General features: G+C 44.4%; 1 protein-coding gene across 1 annotated transcript; it reads right to left on the reverse strand.

The window, feature by feature from the left end:
- Positions 1 to 1059: 1059 nt before the first annotated feature.
- On the reverse strand, positions 1060 to 17586 carry LOC309694276 (polymeric immunoglobulin receptor-like). Its single transcript, XM_082514221.1, has 5 exons — positions 17329 to 17586; positions 16482 to 16817; positions 14803 to 15135; positions 6802 to 7134; positions 1060 to 1912 (listed from the first exon to the last, which is right to left on the reverse strand). Exons 1-5 carry the CDS (start codon positions 17390 to 17392, stop codon positions 1881 to 1883), a joined length of 1098 nt encoding a protein of 365 aa, XP_082370347.1. The 5' UTR covers positions 17393 to 17586; the 3' UTR covers positions 1060 to 1880.
- Between the last annotated feature and the right edge of the window lie 5364 nt (positions 17587 to 22950).

Consider the following 22950-nt stretch of genomic DNA (forward strand, 5'->3'; position numbering starts at 1 on the left):
GGGTGTTTTAGTGGTGTCAAAGGTCAAAGCAGGTCAAATCTGACCTGAACAGTGTGTCAAGTTAAAGAAAAGTTGAAGAGGTTGTCAAACTTCTCAGTGCAGGATCAGAGAGAGAGAAATATCAGAGTCTATAACAGTTTGTAAATTTTGTAAAATTTGATAAGATGGATTTGCAAACTAAGGCTACGTCCACACTAGCGTTTTCAGTCATTTTTCACATTGAAACGGCCGAAAACGCTTACGTTCCAGTACTGCGCATGCGTGAAACGGAAGGAGATTCGACCTGCCTCATTTCTGTCAGCCGTTTATTTACTTTCCGGCTCTTTGAAACATCGTGGCAAAATGTTGAGGAAAAGCACCGAGTTTTTTAAATGGACTAACAATGAGGTGGAGTTTTTACTGTGAGCAACACAAATGTACAAAGTTGCAAAAGTGAGTGAGAATTAAATAATTTGAAGAAAAGCTATCTGGCGCATGTACAGACTGATATGAATCTTTAATGGGGCTGTCAAAATTGAGAGCAAACAAAACAACTGCTGTGTAATGCTCTCTGGGATCTTTGTTTATTTGGTCACATGACTGCATCACATGACTAAAATGCATCATTGTGTTAGGAAGGCTCCGTTTTCACGGTCCACACTGCGACGCGAAAGCACCGTTTTGAAATGTATGTGTTTGCGAGAGTGTTTTCAAAACGCTGCATTTTCCTTCAGGGAAAACAACGTCTCAGTGTCAAGGGAGGCCAAAACGGAGCGAAAACGTTTGAAAACGCATTAGTGTAGAAGTAGCCTAAAAAACGTATTATCTGCTAAAGAGAAGAAAATACAAACTGCTTCCAGTGGGCTGGACTTGAGGAAAAAGTCACATGAAGTTTATAAATAAAAATCACACCAACATAAAAGAGTTAATTTGCTGAACCTGAAGCTCCAACACAAAAACACTCACTGATTCTTAGATTAGAGCTTATAAATTCATGTATGTTTGTAACACAGTTTGACTTTGTGTCATGTTGGGCTGTGTGCAGCAGGCAGGAAAGGACCCAAACGCAGGACTCAAAACCAGGAGGTCAAACTTAAAGTGCAGCTTTATTGCTGGGAAAACACTCTTAGTAAATTAAACTAACCAAAACACAACACTCTGGACATAGGAACTAAGGACTGAAGCACTGGAAAAGAAAAACGAAAGAGGAGCATGAGAAAAAAAACACACAGCATTAGGGGTGCAACAATACTCGTATCGATATTGAACCGTTCGATACAGTGCTTTCGGTTCGGTACGCATATGTATCGAACAATACAACATTTTTTATTTATTTTATCAACTTTTCTTCTGACGATGCTGTCTGTGTTGAGAGCTCAGTGGATCTGCGTTCGACTAATCAGGGAATAGGAGACAGGAGGGAAACGGTGAGAGAAATTATGGTTAATGAGACAGGGGAAAGCAAAACTGGATACACTGACATAAGACATGGACCTTCAAAGTAAAACAGGAAACAAGAAACAATTCACAAAGACGCAAATTGTACACTGAAATAAACCTACACTAAACACAGGGGCATAAGAACCAAACCTAAGAACTAAACCCTTAACCAGAATAAACTGAACCATAGAATTATAATAATAATCAACAAAGCACAACAAGAGAATCAGAATAAAACCTATAACGCAAAATCAAACCAAAACTCAAAATGCTCGGTCAAAATGACCTGGAACCATAAAAAAAACAGTAAATCTCAAGAACAGCCTGAAGATGAATTGTAGTTCAGAGTCACTGACACACAGCACAGACACACACTGTTGGTCTGAGTCTGAACATGATGATCATCAGAGTCGTCTGCAGGATGTTCAGGAGAGTTCATTTATGTCCTCAGATCGTCTGACTCACAGTTCATCTCTGTCACCTCCTGTCTGACCTGCAGGTGAGAAACAGGTGTGAGGTGTCAGCTGTCAGGTAGGTGATGAGTGAAGAACAGAACAGAATCTGTTTCCTCTTCAAGTTCAGGAGATTAGGTTAATAAATAATTTACAACATCTATAAAGTGTGAAGTATTCATACTGGTGGATTTTTCTGCTTTTTCATTTAAAAACACAGGATCTGACCAAAACTGCAGCATGCAATCTTGTTTTCACCATAAAAACATATATGATAATAAAAATGTACTAATTAGCAGGTCTGACAGGTCAGAAAGGGTCAGAGGTCATGTTGGGTTCATCCAGCTGTTCTATGTGAACATCTGGATGTGTTTGTTTACTATGAGGCTGAAACTTCTGAGCCTGTGATTCAGTGATAACAGCTCTGTCACACCAACCAAACTATACTGTGTACAAAATTTACAATGTTTATATACGAAGCACTTCAAACAGTGCAAGTTGACAGACTGACAGCAGCCATCTTCTCTCTGTAACAGCAACACCTGACACTAATTCTATCAGGACATATGTTCAGGTGGAGCCTCACATTCTCACAGGACATGCAACACTGACTCCAGAGTGAGGAGGACACATCTGTGCTGAAAATAACCAATGAAGGCCATCTGAGTGTGGATGGATGCTCGACTTCAGCAGTCAGTCAGACAGTTAATCCTTCAACAATCCTCTTAATTTGCACTGTTTGATGCACTTTGTATAAATTTGGGTATTTTGTACAAATAAAGAGTTATTTGGTTATGTGGGACAGAAATCTGTGATCATTGACCAGATCGCAGGTACAGCTGTGTTTAAGCCTGACGCTAAAGAAGCACATTTTCAAACTCGTGATGATTTTACTTCTCAAAAGTCTGAAACATGTATTGTAATGAGCTCTCATAGATCTCCAGTCTTTGTTTTTCTGCTGATTGAGCCAAAAATCCCATAAAAGTCACTCAGAATCTTGGGATAATTTTTGATCAGTCTCTGTCTTTTGATTCTCATGTTAAGTCAGTGACCCGCTCCTGCTTTTCTCATTTAAGAAATGTTGCCAAACTCAGGACTATTGCCTCCAAGGGTGAACTGGAGATGCTTGTCCATGCCTTCATCTCCTCTCGATTAGATTACTGTAACACACTCTTTTCCTGTCTGTCAAAAACTTCTGTAAATCACCTTCAAGCGGTTCAAAACACTGCAGGAAGGCTTTTAACCCACAGTCATATATTCTCACATATCATCCCTGTGTTAAACTCCTTGCACTTGCTCCTTACGTGGTTGGGTACAGATATCAGTTTAGAATCCTCACTTTTACATTCATGTCCTTACAAGGTGAGGCCCCCACTTATGTCACTGAGCTTCTTAAACCTTACTCTACAAACCGGATCCTTAGATCCACTGGTAGTGGTCTTCAAACTATTCCACCCGTTTGAAAACGAAAACAAATGGGGATCATGTTTTTCAAACCCTGGCTCCAATACAGGGAGTGCAGAATTATTAGGCAAATGAGTATTTTGTCCACATCATCCTCTTCATGCATGTTGTCTTACTCCAAGCTGTATAGGCTCGAAAGCCTACTACCAATTAAGCATATTAGGTGATGTGCATCTCTGTAATGAGAAGGGGTGTGGTCTAATGACATCAACACCCTATATCAGGTGTGCATAATTATTAGGCAACTTCCTTTCCTTTGGAAAAATGGGTCAAAAGAAGGACTTGACAGGCTCAGAAAAGTCAAAAATAGTGAGATATCTTGCAGAGGGATGCAGCAGTCCCAAAATTGCAAAGCTTCTGAAGCGTGATCATCGAACAATCAAGCGTTTCATTCAAAATAGTCAACAGGGTTGCAAGAAGCGTGTGGAAAAACCAAGGCGCAAAATAACTGCCCATGAACTGAGAAAAGTCAAGCGTGCAGCTGCCAAGATGCCACTTGCCACCAGTTTGGCCATATTTCAGAGCTGCAACATCACTGGAGTGCCCAAAAGCACAAGGTGTGCAATACTCAGAGACATGGCCAAGGTAAGAAAGGCTGAAAGACGACCACCACTGAACAAGACACACAAGCTGAAACGTCAAGACTGGGCCAAGAAATATCTCAAGACTGGTTTTTCTAAGGTTTTATGGACTGATGAAATGAGAGTGAGTCTTGATGGGCCAGATGGATGGGCCCGTGGCTGGATTGGTAAAGGGCAGAGAGATCCAGTCCGACTCAGACGCCAGCAAGGTGGAGGTGGAGTACTGGTTTGGGCTGGTATCATCAAAGATGAGCTTGTGGGGACTTTTCGGGTTGAGGATGGAGTCAAGCTCAACTCCCAGTCCTACTGCCAGTTTCTGGAAGACACCTTCTTCAAGCAGTGGTACAGGAAGAAGTCTGCATCCTTCAAGAAAAACATGATTTTCATGCAGGACAATGCTCCATCACACGCGTCCAAGTACTCCACAGCGTGGCTGGCAAGAAAGGGTATAAAAGAAGAAAAACTAATGACATGGCCTCCTTGTTCACCTGATCTGAACCCCATTGAGAACCTGTGGTCCATCATCAAATGTGAGATTTACAAGGAGGGAAAACAGTACACCTCTCTGAACAGTGTCTGGGAGGCTGTGGTTGCTGCTGCACGCAATGTTGATGGTGAACAGATCAAAACACTGACAGAATCCATGGATGGCAGGCTTTTGAGTGTCCTTGCAAAGAAAGGTGGCTATATTGGTCGCTGATTTGTTTTTGTTTTGTTTTTGAATGTCAGAAATGTATATTTGTGAATGTGGAGATGTTATATTGGTTTCACTGGTAAAAATAAATAATTGAAATGGGTATATATTTGTTTTTTGTTAAGTTGCCTAATAATTCTGCACAGTAATAGTCACCTGCACACACAGATATCCCCCTAAAATAGCTAAAACTAAAAGCAAACTAAAAACTACTTCCAAAAACATTCAGCTTTGATATTAATGAGTTTTTTGGGTTCATTGAGAACATGGTTGTTGTTCAATAATAAAATTATTCCTCAAAAATACAACTTGCCTAATAATTCTGCACTCCCTGTAATGTGGAACAGTTTACCTTCCCGGCTACGCACCATGAACGCTGTGGCTTCTTTAAAAAAACAGCGTAATGTTACATAATTTTCATGTGTAATATGCTGTTTCATTTGACATTGTTTTATACCCTCTTTATTTTGTTTTATTGTTTTGTTTGATGTGCTTTTATATACCCACGTGAAGCACTTTGTAATAGCTTTCTGTTTTAAAACGTGCTACATAACTTTTTTTTTTCCTACTTACTTACTAAAACACCTGGATGAACCAATTGGGACCCCTGAACACACATGGGTTGTTAAAAATGTGGTGGGAGCTAAAATAAAATCTAAGTATATCCATTAATATGAATCATCACATCAGCCAGTGTGTTGTCCAGCTGTGTTGAAATTGTGGAAATGCAGGGTTGTTGGGTTTTCTCTTGGTTTGGTGGCCATGTTTCAAAACAAGATGGAGACTTTGCTATCTTCTGTTTGTTCATCTGATCCAACATTCAGATTATTTTAAATGTGTGAGTCTGTAATCTCAGTGACTAACAGAGAACCTGAGTGTAAATGTGATCAGATAGAGTGTGAGGTTGTGAGAAAGTCTCTGACTGCATTCATAGATGTGTCCTTTCAGCTGCTCGCTCTGATCCAACCTTTGGTCTCTAAGAAGAGGCTTCAGGGAGACGTTTGCTACGCTGGACTGTAGGACCATCAGAAATGTGTGCAGTAACAAAACAGGCAGCACTGAAAGCAGCTCTAAGTGTTTGTGTTGTTCAATGATTTGTTCACAACAACAACAATGGGACCTCTCTCATCCATCAGTCACCATGTGGACATTTTTCTGACACACTTTGAAGCTGATGGACGTTTTGTGTCTGCACTAAGTACGTTTTCAGCAGCTATGGCAGCGGCAGGATTCACTTTCACAGACTCACAACCACCAGCTTCACCCCTCCCCTCCCCCTCCAGCTGTAGGCTTTAACATTGAGTTTCCCCACACATGTTTACAGACGAGTTAGAGAGCAAGAGAAAAAGAGACGGATTCATAAATGTCTTTGTTTCTGCTCTAACCAAACAATGCTGCTCTACAACTCTAGACTACCAGCCACAAAGACAACAGCTGGAGAAACATCTGTCTACCTCTGACATCCACCAGCTCATCCATACAACAAACAAACATCAACAACCAGTGTTACGTGTCTGCAGGCTGCATGTTTTCTTTCCCTCCCCTTTTGTTTGCCATTCCCTTAGGTCGCAGACTGCAGGCTGATGTCAATCTGTGTGACGTCCAACTAATTAGAGGAGGGAGGCCCTGATTGGACAAACCAGGAGTGAAACCCTTGATAAGGAGACTCACCTGTGGCTGGGAGCGGCTCTCTTCCCTCCTTGAATTGTTTGACACATGTGTGACGTTTTCCTGCTGTCTTTCTTTTGTTTGATGATTGTGGTGGGAGTAAAGTGGACTAGGTAAGTTTGGGGACCCCATACACTTACTCACGTAGAGTCTTTGTGTTAGAAACACTAGGTAAGTAGGTTGGTGCCACCCATGTAATTTTGAGCTTGTTTTAAGTTGAGGTTTAGGGTTTTCCTGTTTGTTGCTTTTCTAGGATAATAGCTCAGCTCAGCTAAGTTTTGGTTTTGTCTTTTTGGTGGTTTTTTTGGCACAACCTAACTGTCCCTTTTTCCCCCACATTTGTTGTTTGAGTCTGGGTTGTTTATTTTGTGAGAGCGCTGCCATTAAACCTTTTTTTCCATAACACCTGTACTGAGTTTCCGGAGTTGTTGTGTTACCCCCTCCTGCCCTAGGGGAGACGTAACAACCAGGAAGCAGCTTCACCTCTGATCACACACACACACACTCAACTCTACTCACTCACCTGGAGGAACAACATGAAGGTGGATGATGCTGTGATCCCATATTTGTGCTTCTTCAATTGAGACACCACAATCATATGTTCCAGCGTCTTTAATCGTCACATCCTTCAGAATCAGAGACACGTCTCCATCCTTCATCTGTTTGTCCCGCAGATCCACCCGGTTCTTAAAAGATGGATGCTGGCTGTCTAGAATAATGTCACCCATAAATTGAAAAAGCACATTTCCTGTCTTCAGGTCGTCTCTGTTCCACTCTACAGCAAAGATGTTGCTGTTTCTAGCTCGACATGTCAGAGTGACATCCTGTCCAGACTTAACTCTGATGGTTTTCTGGTCTTAAAGAGGAAACAACACAGAGCAGAGAGGTTAAAGGTCAAAGTACAATTATAATGAGAATGTTTGACTTTAACCCTTGTGTGGTGTTTGTATATTTGTTACTCAGCCAGTGTTCATGGGTCTGGTGGAACCACTAGAGTTTTGGCTTTCCAATTAACACTATCAAACAACTTTATGTTAAATTACTCAACAGATGTTTATTTCATCCAGATTACGAGCCATGTGAACAGCAAACATGGTTAATTTTTTCCCTTTACCTTTGTTTGATCACATTTATGAATTAATGTGCTTCTCGTTTTTTTTTTTTACATAAAATCTTATAAAATAAAAATAAAATCAGTTATAAGCAAGTGTACATATCTTTATACCATAATTTGCAGGTTCTGATGGTATATATTGCCTAAAGGGGCAGCGACCTCTAAATGGCATGGGTCTCACCATACAAGGGTTAAATATTTTGTTTATTTCCTTTGACATTTGAGTTTTTAGTCATGTTGGATTTAATGAACCTCTGAACATCCAGCAGGTCACCAGTGACCCACTGAGGGGGAATTTTAGCCTCATGCTAAACATGCAAAGTGTCAGAAACTACAAGATGTTAGCTTCCACAGAACAACAACATGTGCTGATAATAAGTGAACATAATGTGTGAGAGAAAGCAGCCTCTCATTATAAGACACTGTGAGTCTCTGCATGCTGCCTTTATGTAGCTACAGCTGTTTGTATACACTGAACAAAAAGCTTTGTAGCTGAATACTGACTCCTGACACTACAACACATCACACTGACACACACATTACACTTCTTTGTCTCTGTCACAGCTGGATTACAGATGTTAAGGGACAAAAACTCAGTCAATATGAAAATAATTATTAGAGAAATATTATTAACATGCAAACAGGCTGATCATCTTTATCTCTGATATAAACACCATTTAGTTTATACCAGCTGAATTTCAAGCAGAGTGACACAGTTACAGTAGATATCACTGTGATTCTTGTACTCCTGATGTTTTTTATCATAACTTACCATTAGGAAACCTGAGTTTAAATGTGATCAGATGAAGTGTGAGGTTGTGAGAAAGTCTCTGACTGCATTCATAGATGTGTCCTTTCAGCTGCTCGCTCTGATCCAACCTTTGGTCTCTAAGAAGAGGCTTCAGGGAGACGTTTGCTACGTTGGACTGTAGGACCATCAGAAATGTGTGCAGTAACAAAACAGGCAGCACTGAAAGCAGCTCTAAGTGTTTGTGTTGTTCAATGATTTGTGCACAACAACAACAATGGGACCTCTTTCATCCATCAGTCACCATGTGGACATTTTTCTGACACACTTTGAAGCTGTTGGACGTTTTGTGTCTGCACTAAGTACGTTTTCACCATCTACAGTGGGGCAAAAAAGTATTTAGTCAGCCACCAATTGTGCAAGTTCCCCCACTTAAAATGATGACAGAGGTCAGTAATTTGCACCAGAGGTACACTTCAACTGTGAGAGACAGAATGTGAAAAAAAAGTCCATGAATTCACATGGTAGGATTTGTAAAGAATTTATTCGTAAATTAGGGTGGAAAAGAAGTATTTGGTCACCTCAAACATGGAAAATCTCTGGCTCTCACAGACCTGTAACGTCTTCTGTAAGACGCTTTTCTGTCCCCACTCGTTACCTGTATGAATGGCACCTGTTTGAACTCATCATCTGTATAAAGGACACCTGTCCACAGCCTCAAACAGTCAGACTCCAAACTCCGCCATGGCCAAGACCAAAGAGCTTTCGAAGGACACCAGGAAAAGTATTGTAGACATGCACCAGACTGGGAAGAGTGAATCTACAATAGGCAAGCAGCTTGGTGTGAAAAAATCAACTGTGGGAGCACTCATCAGAAAATGGAAGACATACAAGACCACTGATAATCTCCACCGATCTGGGGCTCCACGCAAGATCTCATCCCGTGGGGTCAAAATGACCATGAGAACGGTGAGCAAAGATCCCAGAACCACACGGGGGGACCTGGTGAATGACCTGCAGAGAGCTGGGACCAAAGTAACAAAGGTCACCATCAGTAACACACTACAACGGCAGGGAATCAAATCCCGCAGTGCCAGACGTGTTCCGCTGCTGAAGCCAGTGCATGTCCAGGCCCGTCTGAAGTTTGCCAGAGAGCACATGGATGATACAGCAGAGGATTGGAAGAATGTCATGTGGTCAGATGAAACCAAAGTAGAACTTTTTGGTATAAACTCAACTCGTCGTGTTTGGAGGACGAAGAATACTGAGTTGCATCCCAAGAACACCATACCTACTGTGAAGCATGGGGGCGGAAACATCATGCTATGGGGCTGTTTTTCTGCCAAGGGGACAGGACGACTGATCCGTGTTAAGGACAGAATGAATGGGGCCATGTATCGAGAGATTTTGAGCCAAAACCTCCATCCATCAGTGAGAACTTTGAAGATGAAACGAGGCTGGGTCTTCCAACATGACAATGATCCAAAACACACCGCCCGGGCAACAAAGGAGTGGCTCCGTCAGAAGCATTTGAAAGTCCTGGAGTGGCCTAGCCAGTCTCCAGACCTCAACCCCATAGAAAATCTGTGGCGGGAGTTGAAAGTCCGTGTTGCTCGGCGACAGCCCCAAAACATCACTGCTCTCGAGAAGATCTGCATGGAGGAACAAAACCAAAGGTGGAGGAGTGTGTTTCATGGTAAACAGAAAGTGGTGCGATGCCAGGAGCATTTCTACTCTCTCCAGCGGCTGCTCGCCACATCTGGAGTTCCTGAGCATTAAGTGCCGCCCTTTCTATCTGCCCCGTGAGTTCACCTCAGTCATCGCCACGGTGGTCTACATCCCACCCCAAGCGGACACAGGTATGGCTTTGTCCGAATTACATGATGTGCTGAGCTCGCTTCAAAACAAGGACCCGGGCGCAGCCCTCATTGTAGCAGGAGACTTTAACAAAGCGAACCTCAGACAAGTCATGCCAAACTTTTACCAGCATGTCTCGTGTCCAACGAGAGGGGATCGGATTTAGGATCACTGCTACACGCCATACAAGCAGGGCTACAAAGCTGTCTCACACCCGGCTTTTGGGAAGTCTGACCACAACGCCATCTTCCTCATTCCCCAGTATAAACAAAGCATATGGAGGGAAGACGTGACCACGAGGGAGGTAAAACGGTGGACTGCCCAATCAGAAGCTACGCTACAGGATGCACTCAACGACGTCGACTGGGACATGTTCAGAGCATGCGCAGTCGACATCAATGAGTTTACGGAAGTAGCAGTATGCTTCGTCAATATGCTAGCGGAGGAGATTATCCCCACTGCGAGAGTCACCACATTCCCAAACCAGAAACCGTGGATCGACAGATCGATCCGCACTGCAAAAACGCCAGGACCCCCTCCTACAACGCGGGTCTCGCCACTGGCGATATGAGCGCCTACAAAGCGGCCTCATACGGCGTGCAGCGCGCGGTGAGAGATGCCAAACGCCGGTACCGGGAACGTGTGGAGTCCCGCTTCCACTAGGGCGACACACGGAGTATGTGGCACGGACTACGCACCATTACAGACTACAAAGCCAGGGACACTGCGCCGATCAACGCCGACTCTGCATTCACCAACGAGCTGAATCGGTTCTACGCCCGTTTCGAGGTTAGCCAGGCGGCTAATGCTATCTACCGCCTGACTACCGAGGACAGTGACGTCATCAGCGAGAGACCGGTGACCAGCATCGCGGAGCATGATGTCCGAGCGGCACTGAGGAGAGTGAACACAAGGAAAGCGGCGTGGCCAGACGGCATCACCGGCCGTCTGCTGCGCTGCTGTGCTGACCAGCTAGCAGGTGTGTTCACTTACATCTTCAACGAGTCCCTGGCGAAGTCTGTGGTCCCCACATGCTTCAAAAGATCCACCATCATCCCTGTGCCCAAGAACAGCAAACCCTCATCCCTGAACGATTACCGGCCAGTTGCACTGACCTCGGTAGTAATGAAGGTGTTTGAGAGGCTGCTGAAGAACATCATCTCCTCCTCCATCCCAGACACCATAGATCCGCTGCAGTTCGCCTACAGATCCAACAGATCCACAGAGGATGCCATCACCCACGTCCTACACACCACTCTCAGCCACGTGGACAAGAAACAGGGTAACTATGTGCGAATGCTGTTTGTTGATTACAGTTCAGCGTTTAACACAATAGTGCCCTGCAGACTGTTCACAAAGCTCAGGGATCTGGGACTTAACAGCCGCCTGTGTGCATGGGTGTTGGACTTCCTCACTGGCAGAACTCAGGTGGTGAGGGTGGGCAGGTGCTTCTCCAACAGCATCACCATCAACACAGGAGCACCTCAGGGATGTGTCCTCTCGCCACTGCTCTACTCCCTCTACACTTCAGACTGTGTGGCCACCCATGGCTCCAACACCATTGTGAAGTTTGCTGACGACACAGTGGTGTTGGGTGCCATCTCCAACAACGACGAGGCGGCCTACATGGATGAAGTGAAGAATCTGGCATCGTGGTGCCAGGACAACCACCTCCAGCTGAACGTCTGCAAGACCAAGGAGCTGGTGGTGGACTTCAGAAGGGGTCAGCACAGAGACTACAAGCCCATTATCATCAATGGAGCTCCAGTGGAGAGGGTGCAGTCCTTCAAGTATCTTGGTGTCCACATCTCCTCAGACCTGACATGGGCTGCCCACATTCAGGTCCAGACCAAAAAGGCTAGGCAGCGCCTGTATCACCTACGACAACTGAGGAAGTTCAGGGTCTCTCCAAAGATCCTCAGGATTTTCTATACAGGCGCTGTGGAGAGCATCCTCACACAGAACATGACATCGTGGTTTGGGAACAGCTGTGTGAAGGACCAAAAAGCTCTCCAGAGAGTGATCTGTACAGCAGAACGCTGCTGCAGGATTGCTCTCCCCCCGCTTCAGGACACCTACACCAGGAGATGCCGGACTAGAGCAGCGCAGATACTGAAGGACCCGTCCCATCCTGGCAACAAACTGTTCCAACTTCTGCAATCTGGTAGAAGGTTCCGCATCTTCCGGGCAAGGACAGAGAGACTCAAGAGGAGCTTCTATCCCCAAGCCATCCGTGCCCTAAACACACACACCCGCCCTCTCATATCATCTATAATTGACTGAGACAGGACTCTTCCAGACACTCTAAAACCAGGAACAATGTACATTTCAAATTCCTTTAATTTTAAATATGTTTATATTGTCTATCCTGTAAAATAGTCAGATGTCTATTCATATTAATGTACAGAATTCACCTGCTTGCTGCTACTACTGCACATTCACCCAGTGTATATACTATATATATTAGGGGTGCAACGATATTCGTATCGATATTGAACCGTTCGATATAGTGCTTTCGGTTCGGTACGCATATGTATCGAACAATACAAAATTTGTAATTTATTTTATCAACTTTCCTTCTGACGATGCTGTCTGTGTTTAGCGCTCAGTGAATCTGCGTTCGACTACTCCGCCTAGGCTGCACTGTCCAGCGCAGATCCACTGAGCACTCAACACAGACAGCATCTCAGAAGGAAGAGCGCAGGGCAAGCTAGCGAGACAGAAGTTAAGCTCTCCTTGGAACATGGACCAGATCTGGCGTTTGGAATTATTTTGGTTTTCATGTGACGTATGACCCTGAAGGTAAGCGAGTCATGGACTAAAGTAAAACAGTATGTTGGATGTGCCATGCAATGCTAAATTACATGGGTGGGAACTAGTGTGTTAGCGCAGTTAGCTCGTTAACGTGTTGGCCGTCTAGCCCCATGCACGGGGCGATCAGGGGTAGCTTGTTAACGGAGATTTGCCATGTTGTGGTGTTAAGGTCATTTCAACGAGATTAACCTGAAAGCACTAGTGGGAACACAACGAATATGACTGCACATTTACGCCGACATCATCCTAGTGCAAAGACAAAGATGAGTGATTCCTCAATCAGATATAGGGCTCGCAATAATATTTTTTCAGTCGGGCTACCAAAATCTATCTCTGCCCTGCCCGTCGGGCTATTGTAGGAAGGAAAAATATATGTCAATGCTTTTGCATTCTTTCAGAAATGTAGCTGGGTAATTATGTCATTGGCATCGGTGAGCCACTGTCAATATGTGACATATTGAAGTCGCGTTTGAATTTGCGCTTGTTTTTTTGCTTTCACTTTGCAATCGTGCGAACTGTGTATAGAGAGCGACAGCACTGATCTGTGAGTGATGATAATTTGTGCACCAATTCCTCTGACACCGTCTTATTAATCGTTAGCTTACTATGCAAACATGACAAGTGAAATCTCCCGCAGCAAGCTTAAACATGTGAGAGGTTGATCGCGCAGAGAATCGCTGAGCTTATGTGAGTGCGTGTGTAAAAGCAGCAGGATATATGATATATATTTTATATTATTTTAGTTCTGCTGAGCCAAATAAGACAGGTCAGGGTGAAGAAGTGACAGCCAAAGAAAAGCTTACCACAAAACGGAGAAGTTATGACAAATCAGAATATGAGGCAAAAAGAAAGTGCAGCTTTATGGTTTCATGGACAAAAGAATTTCTGTGGCTGCAATATGATGAGCTATATAACCAGGGGTGCACATAAGTGTTGCGCATTCACTGTCAAAATAAAAAACACGCACAAGGGTTAGGGTTAAATTTAAAAACTGTACTTTTGAGTTAAAATATATATTTATAATTTTAATAAATGACAAATTAAAAAGGCATGAACATTTTTTTTGTATCGAAAAAATATCGAACCGTGACACCAAAGTATCTAACCGAACCGAACCGTGAATTTTGTGTATCGTTGCACCCCTAATATATATATATATATATAATGTTCTTCCTCTACACCCCCCCCCCCCCCCCCCCCCAATTTTTGCACATGTCGAGGAGCGTGTCAGGCTACATTTCACTGTGTGTTATACTTGTATAACTATGCGTGTGACAAATAAAGAACCTTGAACCTTGAACATCACTGCTCTCGAGAAGATCTGCATGGAGGAATGGGCCAAAATACCAGCTACTATGTGTGCAAACCTGGTAAAGACCTATAGTAAATGTTTGACCTCTGTTATTGCCAACAAAGGTTATGTTACAAAGTATTGAGTTGTATTTTTGTTATTGACCAAATACTTATTTTCCACCCTGATTTACGAATAAATTCTTTACAAATCCTACCATGTGGATTCATGGATTTTTTTTTCACATTCTGTCTCTCACAGTTGAAGTGTACCTCTGGTGCAAATTACTGACCTCTGTCATCATTTTAGGTGGGGGAACTTGCACAATCGGTGGCTCACTAAATACTTTTTTGCCCCACTGTATGGCACCGGCAGGATTCACTTTCACAGACTCACAACCACCAGCTTCACCCCTCCCCTCCCCCTCCAGCTGTAGGCTTTATCATTGAGTTTCCCCACACATGTTTACAGACGAGTTAGAGAGCAAGAGAAGAAGAGACGGATTCATAAATGTCTTTGTTTCTGCTCTAACCAAACAATGCTGCTCTACAACTCTAAACTACCAGCCACAAAGACAACAGCTGGAGAAACATCTGTCTACCTCTGACATCCACCAGCTCATCCATACAACAAACAAACATCAACAACCAGGAAGCAGCTTCACCTCTGATCACACACACACTCAACTCTACTCACTCACCTGGAATGACAATTAGATTGATGCTGCTGATGAACTTCCATGAGCTTGTTTCTTCCATGTAGACAGCACACACGTATCTTCCAGTGTCACCAGTGATCACATCTTTCAAAATCAAAGACGCGTCTCCATCCTTCATCTGTTTGTCCCGCAGATTCACTCGGTTCTTAAAAGATGGATGCTGGTTGGATGGATCAAAGTGCCCATCCTCGTACAAAAGAACTGATTTCAGGTTAGCTGTGATCCACTTTACAGCAGTGATCTTGTTGTTGTTTGGAGCTCGACATGACAGAGTGACACTCTTCTGTCTAAACTCAGCTCTGATGGTTTTCTCGTCTGAAAGAGGAAACAACACAGAACAGAGAGGTTAAAGGTCAAAGTACAATTATGATCAGAATGATTGACTTTAAATATTTTGTTTATTTCCTTTGACATTTGAATTTTTAGTCATGTTGGATTTAATGAACCTCTGAACATCCAGCAGGTCACCAGTGACCCACTGAGGGGGAATTTTAGCCTCATGCTAAACATGCAAAGTGTCAGAAACTACAAGATGTTAGCTTCCACAGAACAACAACATGTGCTGATAATAAGTGAACATAATGTGTGAGAGAAAGCAGCCTCTCATTATAAGACACTGTGAGTCTCTGCATGCTGCCTTTATGTAGCTACAGCTGTTTGTATACACTGAACAAAAAGCTTTGTAGCTGAATACTGACTCCTGACACTACAACACATCACACTGACACACACATTACACTTCTTTGTCTCTGTCACAGCTGGATTACAGATGTTAAGGGACAAAAACTCAGTCAATATGAAAATAATTATTAGAGAAATATTATTAACATGCAAACAGGCTGATCATCTTTATCTCTGATATAAACACCATTTAGTTTATACCAGCTGAATTTCAAGCAGAGTGACACAGTTACAGTAGATATCACTGTGATTCTTGTACTCCTGATGTTTTTTTATCATAACTTACCATTAGGAAACCTGAGTTTAAATGTGATCAGATGAAGTGTGAGGTTGTGAGAAAGTCTCTGACTGCATTCATAGATGTGTCCTTTCAGCTGCTCGCTCTGATCCAACCTTTGGTCTCTAAGAAGAGGCTTCAGGGAGACGTTTGCTACGCTGGACTGTAGGACCATCAGAAATGTGTGCAGTAACAAAACAGGCAGCACTGAAAGCAGCTCTAAGTGTTTGTGTTGTTCAATGATTTGTTCACAACAACAACAATGGGACCTCTCTCATCCATCAGTCACCATGTGGACATTTTTCTGACACACAGTTGAAGCTGATGGACGTTTTGTGTCTGCACTAAGTACGTTTTCACCAGCTATGGCAGCGGCAGGATTCACTTTCACAGACTCACAACCACCAGCTTCACCCCTCCCCTCCCCCTCCAGCTGTAGGCTTTAACACTGAGTTTCCCCACACATGTTTACAGACGAGTTAGAGAGCAAGAGAAGAAGAGACTGATTCATAAATGTCTTTGTTTCTGCTCTAACTAAACAATGCTGCTCTACAACTCTAGACTACCAGCCACAAAGACAACAGCTGGAGAAACATCTGTCTACCTCTGACATCCACCAGCTCATCCATACAACAAACAAACATCAACAACCAGGAAGCAGCTTCACCTCTGATCACACACACACTCAACTCTACTCACTCACCTGCAGGATCAACACTCAGGTCGATCACGCTGATGAGGGTCAATAAATCTGCTCCTTCTGTGAAGACACTACACATGTATGTTCCAGCATCATTAATCGTCACATCTTTCAGAATCAAAGACGCGTCTCCATCCTTCATCTGTCTGTCCCGCAGATTCACCCGGTTCTTAAAATATGGATGCTGGTTGGCTGGATCAAAGTGACCATCCTGGTACAAAAAGATATTTTCTGGTTCCAGGTGATTTCTGCTCCAATACACACCTCTGATTTTTTTGTTTGGAGCTCGACATGTCAGAGTGACGTCCTGTCCAGACTCAGCTGTGATGGTTTTCTCGTCTGAAAGAAGAAACAACACAGAGCAGAGAGGTTAAAGGTCAAAGTACAATTATGACCAGAATGATTGACTTTAAATATTTTGTTTATTTCCTTTGACATTTGAGTTTTTAGTCATGTTGGATTTAATGAACCTCTGAACATCCAGCAGGTCACCAGTGACCCACTGAGGGGGAATTTTAGCCTCATGCTAAACATGCAAAGTGTCAGAAACTACAAGATGTTAGCTTCCACAGAACAACAACATGTGCTGATAATAAGTGAACATAATGTGTAGCTCTCATTATAAGACATGGTGATGGCCTGGGTGATCTGGCAGCAGAGAGAGGGACAAGAAATGGGCAAATAGTTCAAACTGTGAGTGCACTTTATACACATGTATGAAAAGAAGTAATTATTGCCTTTGTGTGTCAACCCAGCGTCGTGTCTCCTTCACACACACTCCTCCAGATGAAAATAATCCTCCTGTACTTCTTGTTATCTCAGAGAGAAACTCAGTTTAGTTCAATCTCACCTGCAGAGACGAAGACAAGGACAAACAGCAAAGTGCAGCAGAGCAGCGCAGTGCCAGCAGCCATCTCTGTGTCAGTATTTGTGCTGATCCGACTCTTAGTTTGTTCTAAATGTCTGAGTCTGTCGGAGTTTTCAGTCAATAACAGAGCCTGACTTTAAATACTGACTACATCAGATTACATTTAAGCTTGAAATAAAGCTGAAAGTCTGCTTTGAAGAACAGATCTGACTTTCAGCGGCTCACTCGACTCGTCGCGCCGTTTGTGGTGCATTCAAAGACCTCGGAAATCTCGCTGTTTGGTAAAGCAACAGGCCCACGTGACCTGGTGACTGTCACAGTGTAACAGCTGCCTGCTCAGTGTAACCAAACACCGTGGTGTTATTTGTGTCTGATCTGCGATGAAGCTTCTGCTGTGGATATGTGATAAACATCAGGAGGCAGGTTCACTATAACCAAACCTCCAGACTCACAGTAAACATCACGGCAGTGTTATAAGATACAGCATCCACCATGTAGAACAAACCTGATGACACCAACTAAAAACCTGAAAAACCAACCAGACTGCAACAAACATGCAAACTGTGGGCTGTCATCAGGGTGACGTCAGATTGATGTCATAAACACATCATAAAACATCAGTTTTAGTACTTAAGCTCACTAGTAGGTGCCGTTTGTCTAAAATAACTGCAGATGAAAACATCTGGAATATGTCAACAGTATGTCAGTCTCTCTTCTGTCCTGTAGTCTGAGTGTAGCCATTGTATCAGTGGGACAGCACTGCCACCATGAGGTCAAACTGGAGCATTGCAGGTAATAATTCTCAGCCTGAACACTGTTGGAACATCAGACCTCCTCACACTTTGAACTCGTTTTTATTTGAGTTTATTCAGTGTTTCTAGTTTCACTTTGATTTTATTATTTTCTTCTCTCTGTGGTGATTCTTTGGTTTTCTTAATATTTCTGTGCTTCCCTGTTTGTGTCAGCATCTTGTCTCTCTTTTCGATCACTTCCTGTTTTATTTCGAAAGACTCTGATCTCATTTGTCACTTTACTTCCTTTTTCTTTCACTAAACACAGATTCCTACCTTTATGCAGTGACCCTGAAGTATCTGCAGCTGCAATCAGAGCTGGTTGAATCTCTAAACACCTCGATTACCTCCTTTCAGATACACTGAAGCCTGACCTGCGTCTGAGTGTCATGGACTTATGTGGAAGACCAAAATCCAGACTTAGTTCTGAGCAGGTTTTAAGATTGTTTTTTTTTTCTTAATATAACAATTAAAACATTTAGACACAAAGTGTGAGGAACACTTTGATCTCATTGTTTTTCTGAATGTTTTCAGTTTCATTTTGATTCTGTTATGTTCTTCTCTCTGTGGTGATCCTTTGGTTCTCTTAATGTTTCTGTGCCTCCATGTCTGTGTTTGCTTCACTGTTTCCTCTGTGTGGCTCATGGAGGAAGCTTTGATCTGTGTTTGGTGTTTCACTGACTGAACAGACGGCCTTTGCTTCTGTTTGCTTGTAGAAGACTGATTACAGCAGGATTCATAACAGTGACAGCAAACACATGGGCAAGAAACTCAGGCTGTCCAAAATGCTGCTGCAAGGTTTTTAACTCATTCTCATTAAGCTTTCAAAGCTTCTTCTTTGGCTCCCTGTCAGCTTCAGACTTAACGTCTTGGTTCTTATCTTTATGGTCTTGTTTGTGTCATGTGTTCATTTTGCTTTGTGCTGCTGGCTTTTTTTTTTTTTTTAATTACTGTAAAGCTTAATGACTGTTCTTGGTCTTAACAAGCGCAACAGAAATAAACTTTACTTACTGTAACACTGACCTGAAAGTGTTCAGCTGTGTCTAAACTAAAACCATGAGCTGATTAAATCCTGTCACAAATATTTGCTCTTCTGTAATAAAAATACAAGTGAATTGCACATTTCAAGTATTGAGTCTATTGCACTGTTGACTATTTACAAAAGTATTGCACAAGGTATTGTACAGTGAGGTGAAGAGGCACTACAGCTTAGTTGTTCCCTCCTTTGTCCTCCTGTTTCCCCTCCCTCTCCCCTCCAGAGAGGAGTTGAACAGTCTGATGGCGTGTGGGACAAAGGAGTTTTTAAGTCTGTTAGTTCTTGTCTTGGGGAGAAGCAACCTGTCACTGAACAGACTCTTCTGATTGTTTATGGCCGTGTGCAGAGGATGCCCAGCATTGTTCATAATGTCCATCAGTTTCTTTAATGTCCTTTTCTCTGCCACTGTCACCAGAGTGTCCAGCTTCATGCCGACCACAGAGCTAGCCTTCCTGATCAGTTTCTCCAGCCTGGATGAGTCCCTCTTTGCTGTGCTGCTCCCCCAGCACACCACAGCATAGAAAAGTACTCCAGCAACCACCGACTGGTAAAACATCCTCAGGAGCTTCCTGCAGATGTTAAAAGACCTCAGCCTCCTGAGGAAGTACAGTCGGCTTTGGGCTTTTTTATACAGGTGCTCTGTGTTGCATGACCAGTCCAGTTTATTGTCCACCCACAGCCCGAGGTACTTGTACTTGTTGACCACCTCCACCTCCTCCCCCTCTATCTGAACTGGCAGTGGACCTGCTCTAGACCTCCCGAAGTCCACAACCAGTTCCTTAGTCTTTGAGGTGTTGAGTTGCAGGTGGTTTGTGTGACTCCATGCGACAAAGTTCCTCACCAGACTTCTGTACTCCTCTTCCTGATCATCCCAGATACACCCCATGATGGCCGTGTCATCTGCAAACTTCTGAATGTGGCATAATTCAGAGTTGTAGCAGAAGTCAGAGGTGTACAGGGTGAAGAGAAGAGGGGACAGCACAGTTCCCTGTGGTGCTCCTGTGCTGCTGACCACAGTGTCAGACGTGATGTCCTTCAGCCTGACGTACTGTGGTCTGTCGGTGAGGTAGTCGGAGATCCAAGCCACCAGGCAGGGGTCCACCTCCATCCTGTTCAGTTTTTCCTGAAGCATACAGGGCTGGATGGTATTAAAGGCACTGGAAAAGTCAAGAAACAGGATCCTGACCGTGCCTTTTCCCCCATCCAGGTGTGAGTGGGCTCTGTGTAGGAGGTACAGGATGGCATCCTCCACTCCGACACCCGCCTTGTATGCAAACTGTAGTGGGTCCTGGGCATGTTGTACCTGTGGTCGGAGGAGGTTGAGGAAGAGCCGCTCTAGAGTCTTCATAAGATGTGACGTCAGTGCCACCGGTCGGAAGTCATTCAGCTCATTGGGCCGGTTCTTTTTGGGGACCGGGACGATGCAGGATGTCTTCCATAGGGCGGGCACTCTCCCCAGTCGCAGACTGAGGTTGAAGACTCGTTGTAGCGGCTCCCCAAGTTCAGCAGCACACGCCTTTAGCATCCTAGGACACACCTTGTCTGGGCCTGCTGCCTTTCTGGGGCGAAGCTTCCTCAGTTGCCTCCTGACCTGATCCACTGTGACACTGGGAGATGTTTGGGAGGAGGGGAGGGGGGGAGATGTCTTGCTGCTGAGAGAGGGATTGGAGGAGGGGGGTGTCATGGTGTCAGGAAGGGGGGGAAGCGAGGGAGGCAGGAGAGTGGGGAGAGGACTCTGTAGTGAAGGTGAGGGTGAGGGTGGGGGGGTTGTGGGCTGGTCAAACCTGTTGAAGAAGTTGTTGAGTTCGTTTGCCTTCTCCACAGTCCCCCCCACTGTGCTTTTCTTGGTGTTGTGGCCTGTGATGGTTTTCACACCATTCCAGACCTCCCTCATATTGTTCCTCTCCAACTTCTGCTCCACCTTCCTCCTGTAGGTGTCCTTTGCTTCCCTCAGGCAGCGTTTCACCTCCCGCTGTGCTGCTTTCATCTCCTCCTTCACTTTGCTCCTGAAAGCCTTCTTCTTCATGTTGAGGACAGCTTTGACTTCCTGTGTTACCCACGGTTTGTTATTAGGATAACACCGTACCGTCTTAGCAGGGGCGACTGTGTCCACACAAAAGTTGAGGTAGTCTGTAAGACAGTGTGTCGCCCCCTCTATGTCCTCACCATGTGGGCTCAGGAGCACATCCCAGTCTGTGGTGTCATAGCAGTCTCTCAGAGCATCCTCCTTTTCTGGGGTCCATCTCCGGATGGAGCGCGTTGTGACAGGCTGCCTTTGGACGAGGGGTGTGTATTGTGGCTGTAGGTAAACCAGGTTGTGGTCTGACTTCCCTAGTGGGGGGAGGGGGGTGGCTCTGTATGCATCTCTCACATTAGCATACAGTAGGTCAATTGTCCTGTTGCTCCTTGTGGGACAATTCACAAACTGGTGAAAAGCAGCCAGAGTAGAATCCAGTGTGGCATGGTTAAAGTCTCCAGATATAATAATGAAAGCCTCGGGGTTTTGTGTCTGAAGTCTTGCTGTGACTGTGTGTATTTTCTCACAGGCAGCTGTTGCGTCGGCCCTCGGAGGGATGTAAACACACACACAGATCACATGACTGAACTCCCGAGGTAGATAATATGGCCGCAAGCTAACAGCTAGCAGCTCCAGGTCCGGACGGCATACTGAAACTTTAACGGAGACGTGTCCAGGGTTACAGTATCTGCAGTATACAGTATACAGCAGTCCATCTGCATCTTAAGGATAAAGGACACTCTTTCGAGGATGCCAATGTTCACATTTTGGACAGAGAGGACAGATGGTTTGAAAGAGGAGTGAAAGAAGCCATCTATGTCCACTGTGAGCGACCATCTTTGAAGGTCAAATGGTGGAGAGTCCCAGATATAAGCCTAGTGGGAGTAACCCCCCACAGAGGGACAAAAGGACCCCCTGATGATCCTCTAATCGCCTGAGCCAAGGTGGGAAACTGGGCGTGGGTCCCAATCAGCCAGAGTTTCGGGTGTGTTCATTGTGAAACCTGGTCCCACCTTATCATGCGAATTCCTGAGGTCAGATGGCCCAGGATGTGAGTGGGCGTTAAGGCGTCTGGGAAGGGATCTCAAAACTGGATTATAGATGGCAGAGAGTTGGTGTCGTAAACCCCCGCCTCTGTTCAAAGATGGTCGCTCACAGTGGACATAGATGGCTTCTTTCACTCCTCTTTCAAACCATCTGTCCTCTCTGTCCAAAATGTGAACATTGGCATCCTCGAAAGAGTGTCCTTTATCCTTAAGATGCAGATGGACTGCTGTATACTGTATACTGCAGATACTGTAACCCTGGACACGTCTCCGTTAAAGTTTCGGTATGCCGTCCGGACCTGGAGCTGCTAGCTGTTAGCTTGCGGCCATATTATCTACCTCGGGAGTTCAGTCATGTGATCTGTGTGTGTGTTTACATCCCTCCGAGGGCCGACGCAACAGCTGCCTGTGAGAAAATACACACAGTCACAGCAAGACTTCAGACACAAAACCCCGAGGCTTTCATTATTATATCTGGAGACTTTAACCATGCCACACTGGATTCTACTCTGGCTGCTTTTCACCAGTTTGTGAATTGTCCCACAAGGAGCAACAGGACAATTGACCTACTGTATGCTAATGTGAGAGATGCATACAGAGCCACCCCCCTCCCCCCACTAGGGAAGTCAGACCACAACCTGGTTTACCTACAGCCACAATACACACCCCTCGTCCAAAGGCAGCCTGTCACAACGCGCTCCATCCGGAGATGGA

Source organism: Aulonocara stuartgranti, assembly GCF_965226115.1.
Source record: "Aulonocara stuartgranti genome assembly, chromosome: 3".
NCBI classification, from domain to species: Eukaryota; Metazoa; Chordata; class Actinopteri; order Cichliformes; family Cichlidae; genus Aulonocara; species Aulonocara stuartgranti.

What these genes read in the sequence shown, in the direction of transcription:
- LOC309694276 (XM_082514221.1), bottom strand. Translation starts at nt 17,392, where the DNA reads ATGGCTGCTGGCACTGCGCTGCTCTGCTGCACTTTGCTGTTTGTCCTT. An exon ending in CCTTGTCTTCGTCTCTGCAG is followed by an intron (nt 16,818 to 17,328) that starts GTGAGATTGAAC and finishes TTCTTCTTTCAG; the next exon opens with ACGAGAAAACCATCACAGCT. An exon ending in CCTTCATGTTGTTCCTCCAG is followed by an intron (nt 1,913 to 6,801) that starts GTGAGTGAGTAG and finishes TCTCACCTGCAG; the next exon opens with GTCAGACAGGAGGTGACAGA.